Source organism: Ipomoea triloba, chromosome 11 (genome assembly GCF_003576645.1).
Source record: "Ipomoea triloba cultivar NCNSP0323 chromosome 11, ASM357664v1".
NCBI classification, from domain to species: domain Eukaryota; kingdom Viridiplantae; phylum Streptophyta; class Magnoliopsida; order Solanales; family Convolvulaceae; genus Ipomoea; species Ipomoea triloba.
The window spans coordinates 3,443,130-3,451,965 of NC_044926.1; the positions used below are offsets into that span (position 1 = coordinate 3,443,130).

The window sequence follows — 8,836 nt, forward strand, 5'->3', positions numbered from 1 at the left end:
AAAAGTTACACCTCGCCTTCTTCTTCTTGATCCATTCTCTGCAAATATTAAAGTTAAAGAAGAAAACCAAAGAAAAAAAAAAAGCAAAAAAGAAAAAGAGAAAGAAGGAATCTGAGGTAATACATTGGATAAAATAGGAAAGTTTCTTGCTGGCTTAGATTTGGTTTTTTAGTCTTGTGTACCCATTCTTGTTTTGTTCTGTTTTTTTTTTCAAAGATTAGAATGGGAAGTAATATGAAGAGTCTGCTGCGGCCATTAATGGCGGTGGCTTTGCTTTCCCTGTTGGGTTTCTGTAACGCGGAAGACCCGTATAGGTTCTATACATGGAACATTACTTATGGCGATATCTCTCCTCTTGGAGCCAAGCAAAAGGTAAATTTTGTGTTTTTTTCCCCAATTTCACTGTTTTTGGGGGGATCCCATGATGCTGAAAAGGTTTGAATGGTGCAGGGGATATTGATAAACGGGAAATTCCCAGGGCCGCCGATTGAGAGTGTCACCAACGACAACTTAATCGTCAACGTTTTCAACAATCTGGATGAGCCGTTCCTGCTGACATGGTAGACATAAATATGCAGTTCAACTATCCATTCTGTCTTTTAGTTGAGATAGAACACATATTTTAATTTAGTATCAGAGCTTAATTATCTCTTATTTAGTTAAAGACAAAATACATCAAGAAGGTTGTTTTTTGCAATTCAACTATCAGCTTAGTCTTTTGTTAAGAAAGATTAGAGCAGACATTTATCAATTAGGTTAATGTTTTTGTGTTAATGTGTTTAAATGGGCAGGAATGGTTTGCAGCAGAGGAGGAGTTCGTGGCAGGACGGCGTTCAGGGCACAAACTGCCCAATCCCACCGGGGAAAAACTACACTTACGCCCTTCAAGTTAAGGATCAGATCGGAACCTTCTTCTATTTCCCATCCCTGGATATGCACAGAGCCGCCGGAGCGTTTGGCACCATCAAGATTGATAGCCGTCCCCTGATTCCGGTACCCTTCCCTCCACCCGCCGGAGAATACCACATTCTCGCCGGCGATTGGTTCACTAAAAGCCACAACGTGAGTTTCTTCTTTGAACAGTTTCCAAGAATCATATGCATGTTATATATATAAACTTTTAGTCATTCAGTTCAATCAACTACTCCCTCTGTTCCATTTTAAATGTATCATGTTTACTAACTTTTCACAATATTGTTTAATATTAATATACAAAATTTATATATCTAGAAACCCCAAAACAGAAATAGTTAATTTGACTAATTAATAGTAAGTAGAACAGATAAAACGGGATCCATATTTGCAGGATCTGCAAGGGATTTTGGACAGTGGAGGCAATCTTCCCTTCCCAGATGGCCTTTTAATCAACGGGCGTGGATCAGACAGTTTCACCTTCACAGTTGATCAGGGTAACAGATGATGAAAACAGTTAAGATTCTTTAATTTGGGTGACAGAATCTCAGGCATGAAAAAAATGTTGGATTGCAGGGAAAACCTACAGGTTCAGGATATGCAATGTTGGGCTCACAACTTCAATCAACTTCAGAATCCATGGCCACAAATTGGTGGTGGTTGAAGCAGAAGGAACACACACACTGCAAAATACCTATGATTCCCTGGATGTTCATCTAGGCCAATCCTACTCCATTTTGCTCACTGCAAATCAAGATCCAAAGGACTACTATCTCGTGGCGTCGACCCGCTTCACCTCCAAAGTTCTCACCGCAACGTCCATTCTCCGTTACCAAAACTTGAAACAGCCCGTTTCCGGCCCTCCTCCACCCGGTCCAACTACCGAGACTGATTGGTCTCTCAATCAGGCCCGGGCCATCAGGTAACTGTTTCGTTTTCAATAGTCTCACTGTCAGTTTAAACTTTTAGTAACATTTTGTGAATGCAGACAGAATCTGACAGCGAGTGGACCGAGGCCTAACCCCCAAGGCTCGTACCACTATGGAGAGGTGAATATCACTCGCACAATTATACTCCAAAACTCGGCTCCTATCGTCAATGGTAAGCAACGATTTGCTGTCAATAGCGTGTCGTTCCTCCCAGCAGACACACCGCTTAAACTCGCAGACCACTTCGATATCCCGGGGGTCTACGCCCTCGGAAGCATCAAGGATAGCCCCGGTGGCAGCCCTGTTAGCCTTCAGACTTCTGTCATGGCTGCTGATTTCAGGGCCTTTGTTGAGGTTGTTTTCCAGAATCCCGAAAACACTTTGCAATCTTGGCATCTAGACGGCCAATTCTTCTTCGTAGTCGGGTAATGTGTATATATATTCCTCTTATCTCGTCCAAACATATAAAATATATAAACGTGTAGTCTCACTATCAGCTTATCCCCGAACAGGATGAATCCTGGACAGTGGTCAGCTGGGAGCAGATCACTTTACAACTTGAGAGACGGAGTTTCTCGCAGCACAGTTCAGGTATTCATCCATCTTGACAAGACAAATGACAATTCCCCTTAAAACATGAAAAAGGCCAACATTCTTTTTCTCAAACACATGGTGTGCAGGTTTATCCAGAATCATGGACTGCCATTTACATGCCACTAGACAACGTAGGAATGTGGAACGTAAGATCAGCGAACTGGGCGCGACAGTACTTGGGTCAGCAGTTTTATCTTCGCGTATATTCCAATTCGAGTTCTTTGAGGGACGAGAATCCGATTCCCAATAATGCTCTTCTCTGTGGCCGAGCATTAGGGCACAAGTCTGAGACTGCTCTTGAAACAGAGCAACAATGGGAGCTCATTGTTTAATGGCAACTGCAACCTAATTCTTTCTGCTGGAGCTATTATTTTTCGTTTCTTGATTTTCGTCAACATGATTTATGTTTTTGGGAACGTTTAAGGTTAATGTTTTAGTTGAAGTGCAGGGAATGTGATGTGACTGAACCACAATTTGTAACTCATTCATTAATTCTATTGTTTTCGTATGAATCTTGATTATGTTGTTCTTCTTCCACCATTGATCAATGAAGATTGAAGAACAGAATAATATTTCTTCATGTATATTGATTGATCAAAAGCATAATTTAGTGCTTTAAAGTATCCCTCCAATCAATTATATGAATCTCGACCACATCCCACTAACTAAATCTGGATGACATATATTGATGTTGAATCCCAATGTTTGAAAAATATCATTTTTTGTAAGTATAGAGTTAGTGTTCGGGTAACCCAACAAAGTTGGTTGGAATGTTTACTTGGTTAAGATAAGATTTTAAGTCGGGCTTGATTATAAAAATATGAAATGTTTGTCTTACCAGAAGCCAGAAGGTAATGTAGAATTTCATTTTTTAGTTGGTATGAGTAGTCCCTGGTCACATATGAGTGAAGTTAAGTGAAGTTTGGGAAAAGAGACCGCAGTCTGTTGGGCTTTCTAGGTGCTATAGACTGTAGTTAGCAATTAGGCTCGAACTCATGACTCCTCATTTGAGACAGTCATTTCGTACTACTAAACTACAAAATCAATGATAGTTATATTTGTAGTTGAAAATATTAAACATTCAATTGTATAAATTACTCCGTAATTTTTATTCATTATTTTATTAATGTAATTCAGTTTTATAACTTACTCCGTATAATCATTGGTTCAGACAAATGAAAAGAAAAGAAAAAAAGTTAATAAATTATTATTCAGTAATAAAAAAAAAAAAAAGCAAATCCCGCCGACACGATCCAACACGGCAATACCACGGCGCTCAACTGCTCCTAGAAATCCTAAAATCAAAAGTCGAAATCCTCATATCTTTCTTTTATATGTGTGAATTTTGATTCAATTTATAGTTTCCTCTCCAGTTGAATCTTCGGCACTGAGAAAATAGAGCGGCGCTTTGATTCCAAGAATCTGGAAGAAAAAAAATGTTGGCCCAAGCGCAGCTGCTATTCTCGGTGGCGTTCGGGGAGATGGCGGTGATACTACTGCTCCTCTTCAAGACGCCGTTGCGGAAGCTTCTGATTCTCAGCCTCGATAGGGCAAAGCGCGGCCGCGGCCCGCTCGTAGTGAAGTCCGTCGCCGCCACCGTCTTTGTGTTGATGATCTACACCGTCTACTCCGTCAAGGAAATCCAATCGCGACCACTTGAAAGCATCAATCCCACCGATCAGGTCCTCCTTGCCCAGCAAATCCTTCAAGCCTCCCTCATGGGTATCTCTCTCCCCCTCTCTGTTTGATCTCTTTAATTTAATGTTTGTGTTTATGGATCCTGAACTCGTGTGTTTAAGTATCTTTTTGATTTTGCTTTTGGCTAGACATTGGAATATCTGAATCTTATCAAATTGTTGTCTTTTTGTGAGAAAAATAAATAAATAAATCTTTTAACATAAATGAGCTCTGAAGTGTAATTTAGGTATAGATACGAGTACTGTTTAGTTTACCACTCTCACTCTCAAAGTATCAGTCTTTATGACATTTACTGGAAATTTTGAAGATTATGATTTGCTGAAAGTAAGGCAGATGAAGATACTTATTCATATGAAGAAAAAAAAATCACTGATTTAGTGGATTTCAATAGAAAAATGGAAGATCTTGCCTATGAGTTTCAATAAGCTAATAAAGTTTGTAGGTTAAATGTGTACCCTTTTCTCAACTCTGTGTGTGTTCCTAGCTTGTAGGCTTGTCGCTTCCAGCGTATCGGTTGTTTGGTCTTCACTATTGTGTCTTGCATTTCTAATTCCTCGATTCCTAGGCATCGGGATAGTTTATTTTCGTTGTTTAGCAATTTGTATCTCAGCCCCTTGGCTGAAAGAATGGATTTTGTTGAATCTTTTACCCTCGAAGTTCTCTGTCTCAATATTTGTAACTGCTGGTTTTCAAATTTCTTGAAATTGTAGCCTGGTTTTTTGCAAGATGCCTTGCATAACTAACATCACGATTCACGAGTTCGTTTATAGCCTTATTAGTTATCTATCTGATGCCTAACAATTACCTTTTCAGGAACTGCATTGATGACCTTATTTTGTAGTTTGATCTTTCTTTATCCCAAAGGGAGAGCTTGAAAGCTTTTATTTGCGTATAGTAATCTTTCACTTTTCAGCATGTCCATAATGAAGACTCAGAAGGTTGTCTGTCAGATTAGTATTATGAGAAGTTATAAACATGGCCTTCCAAAAGCAGTCTTTTATGACTGCCAGCCAACTAACTGTTAATGGGTCGATTTTTGTAGAAACTTATTTGGAAGGGGTTCTTAATTTTCAATTTTTGATTTCATAAATCTTGCATTTTTATATTAATACAAACATATTGCTTTGAAAATAATGTTTATTTTTCTTGTGATAGTAGCCAAGTTTCCATGCCTTTTTAAAGTGGTATCGTAAGCGTATTTCTTAGTGGCGGCCTGGCGGGTATAATTTTGTGATATAGCATGCCTAACATCTAAGGAATACTATCTATGAGTAATGCTTCCATTTTGGTTGTTGGTTGTAAAGTTGCAACGTGTTATGTGCTATAAGCCTATAACTTAGAGATGCTAGAATCAACTGGACCGCTATTGAATAAGTTGGTAACCATAACACCCAACCATTGTGTCAAAAACAGTTGTATTGGATCAAATTGACTACGAACCTTGTGTTTCATGATTGTTTTACTACAGAATTTTACTGTAATTGCTGTCTAGCCTGTTGGTTAAACTGATCTGTTTCTATGCAACGTGATCTGATATCCGCCTATGTGCAGGGTTTGTACTATTTCTTTCGCTGATGATAGACAGGCTGCATCACTACATAAGAGAGCTCCGCTTGCTCAGGAAGGCCATGGAGGCTGCGAAGAAACACGATCGAGGTTTTGATAATGGCAAGAATGGCAGTGTGGAGGAGGTCAATTCCCTAAAAGAGGAGATCGCCTCATTGAAGTCCAAGATAAAGAAGCTGGAATCAGAATGCGAAGCGAAAGGAGAGGAGGTGAAAGCTCAGAAAGACAACTCCGAGTCCTTTAAAGGTCAGTCTGAAAAACTGCTACTCGAATATGGCCAGTTGCTGGAGGAGAATCAACATCTTCGAAGCCAACTTCATGCGCTCGACGAAAACTTATCTCATTCGAATGGCAAGAAGAATACTTAGTAGGCAAACAAGGATCAAACGGTTAATAGTTTTGATAGCGGTTTATGTTCGGACCAAAACTTGTCTTTATATTTCCTTTATATTTCCTCGTTGATTATGAACACATCCCATGTTACCTGTGATTGTATGTATGTTTATGAGTTTTGGATCTTCTCAGGTTATGATCACATCATCAACCTAGTCTACAGTTCCCCAAATTATGTTATTTTAAGCAGTTGACATCAAACAAAACCATACAAAATGCCATCCTTGATTCCTTGTTAATGAACACAGGCATAAAACCAGCATCTCTAAGAGACCAATGTCTCTTTTTCCAAGTCCTGTCGGCAGTGCAGTATGCCACATTCGGCGGTGGCTTAGAATTTTGTCAATAGGATTTGAATCCGCACATTGTTCGTTAGAATTTCGAGGATTTGGGGGGCTGAAATTTTGTCGATAGGATTTGAACTCGCACATTGTTGGTTAGAATTCCGGGGGATTTGAACCCTCACATAGTAATGTTCGGGCGATGACAGTAAAATACTGTCCCAGCTACTTATAACAGCATATTTGGCATTGTATGCTCGATTTTAGGCATGTTTTACTCAGTAAGGGCAGCTCAGTTCATTCCGTATTTTACTAGGTCTAAGAAACTTAGTGTGCAGGATTGAACCCTGACTATCGCAATCTGAGAGTTACACCCAATATGGTGGGCGCTAGATAGGCACTGGTCCTCCTATCTAATGGAACACCACCTAATGGACTGCTAAATCACTATAATTTACTCCTTATACTATCTTGTATGGCGGGGCCGGGGCGAAATAGAAAACAACATTGTTCTCAAAAGGTTAAATCCCCGACTCCGGCCCAACAAAGCATAAATGTAAATTATGGTAACTCAGGAGGTTGCTCTCGCACTGCTGCGGATGAATGTCATTGTTCTCAAACTTCATCCCTTCATCTCTATGACTAACTGAACTGTCAATGCGGCCAAACGAAAACAACATTAAATTGACGAAAGAGAGAGAGAGAGAGAGGGCGTTTATAAAAATGGAGGTTGTTTTACTGACATAGTGACATGTCTTTGAGTCTCTCAAAATCGAGAGTTGTAATTACAACTACTACCTGTTCTATACCGGTAGAGCAACAACAACTACTACTACAACTAACATTGTCATCTACGGCATAATTAAATAACAAGTTATCATCGCCACTCAAACAGCGACACCTTTCCACCTCCATTCCATTACTGCTAAAAGCTGTCACCGACCCTCTTTCCTTTTCACCGCCTCTCACTGTGGTCCAACAATCCTCATTCCCTTCCCACTCTGCCAATTCCGGCGAACCAAAACACAATCTTCTCACCCTCCCCGACGGAGAATCTAATGATGAAGGCGTACGGATCAAATCCTCGCCCTCCATTGTGTTCCAAATCCCCTGATCAAGAATGCTCGTGGGTGAACTCTGATTCTGATTGGGAATGGGAATGGGAATGGGATTTGATTCTTGAAGGAATGGGTGGTTGAGGAGCTGAGCCGCCGTCCATCGATCTTTAGGATTTATTTTCAGACATTTTTCCAGGAAATCCTTTGCTTGGTCGGAGAGGAAATCCGGAATCTTCGGAGATTCCCCGGAATATGCTATATGGTAAAGAATCGACGCCGGGTTAGCGGCGTTTGGCCACGGCGAGGCGCCGCCGGTGGCCATTTCAATAACGGTACACCCCAACGCCCAAATATCCGCCGGAAATCCCTGCTCTTTCCCCTGCGCCGCCTCCGGTGCCATAAAAACCGGCGTGCCACCTATACCCACCGCCGCCGGCCGCCGATCACCGGCCCACTTTGCGCAACCGAAATCGGCGATTTTGGCCCCACTCTCCCCCAGCAAAACATTGCGGCTTTTAATATCGCAATGCACAATACCCTTGGAATGTAAAAACTCCAGTCCCCGTAAAATCTGCTCCGTGTAATACCCAATCGCCGGTTCCTTTAGCTTCCCGCCGTTTACCCGGATTCCGTCCAGAAGATTCCCGCCGGGCATATACTCCATCATAACATTAAACATTTCTTTTCCCTCCTCCTTAGTAACATCACACCCTTTATACCCAACAATCCAAGGACTCTCTAAACTAGCCAAAATCCCCCGCTCCCTCTCCAAAAACTCCGACCGGGAAACCTCCGCCGTCTTCACCGCAAACACCTCCCCGGAATCCGCCCACGCGGCGGCGAACACGGTGGCGGAGGCGCCACGGCCTATGGCACGGCCACGGGTCCACTCCATATTGGGTACAAGAAATTTGGTTTGTTTAAGTGATGTACAGATAGCACACAGATAAAAAGAAGTAAAAAGAAGGGCGTTTTTATGGGTTTTTATAAGTGGAGATTTGGACGGTATTTTTATAAGTGGCCTTTTCGAAGGGCATCTCCCACGTTATAGTTGGGTAGAAGTTGGTTACTACAACTATACAAGTGTCCTTCCTAGGTTGCCCCTCACGCTCTCTCTCTCATCTCTCTCTCTCTAGAGTTGACGATAACTTTGACGGGAATTTACAACGTGGCCTAATACCCATTGCTCTTGTGAGGCCTCAACAGCTTAGAGTTGGCAGAGGGTTGGCCGCTATTTGTCAATTCTCACACTTAGCTTGTTGTCATCATCCGTGATATATGACAAGTGACTAATAAGGGTGGTTCTAGGACTACGGTTTTGTGTGACAATTCATTACTCTAACAGCTTCTCGAGACGTTGCTTAGATGATCTGCGATCGAAATTGTTTAATTGTAAGTGTAAGGG

The 8,836-nt window shown here is 41.3% G+C and overlaps 3 protein-coding genes across 3 annotated transcripts; 2 read left to right on the forward strand and 1 right to left on the reverse strand.

The window, feature by feature from the left end:
* Positions 1-218: 218 nt before the first annotated feature.
* LOC115997102 (L-ascorbate oxidase homolog) lies at positions 219-3,015 on the forward strand. Its single transcript, XM_031236589.1, has 8 exons — positions 219-372; positions 451-560; positions 792-1,062; positions 1,307-1,409; positions 1,489-1,834; positions 1,901-2,266; positions 2,354-2,432; positions 2,522-3,015. Exons 1-8 carry the CDS (start codon positions 223-225, stop codon positions 2,765-2,767), a joined length of 1,671 nt encoding a protein of 556 aa, XP_031092449.1. The 5' UTR covers positions 219-222; the 3' UTR covers positions 2,768-3,015.
* Positions 3,016-3,678: 663 nt separating this feature from the next.
* On the forward strand, positions 3,679-6,258 carry LOC115997605. The gene is made up of 2 exons (XM_031237194.1): positions 3,679-4,157; positions 5,685-6,258. Exons 1-2 carry the CDS (start codon positions 3,872-3,874, stop codon positions 6,065-6,067), a joined length of 669 nt encoding a protein of 222 aa, XP_031093054.1. The 5' UTR covers positions 3,679-3,871; the 3' UTR covers positions 6,068-6,258.
* An 822-nt stretch (positions 6,259-7,080) lies between these two features.
* On the reverse strand, positions 7,081-8,424 carry LOC115996349 (mitogen-activated protein kinase kinase kinase 18-like). The gene has a single exon (XM_031235557.1). The coding sequence runs from the start codon at positions 8,324-8,326 to the stop codon at positions 7,109-7,111; it is 1,218 nt and encodes a 405-aa protein (XP_031091417.1). The 5' UTR covers positions 8,327-8,424; the 3' UTR covers positions 7,081-7,108.
* Positions 8,425-8,836: the final 412 nt, after the last annotated feature.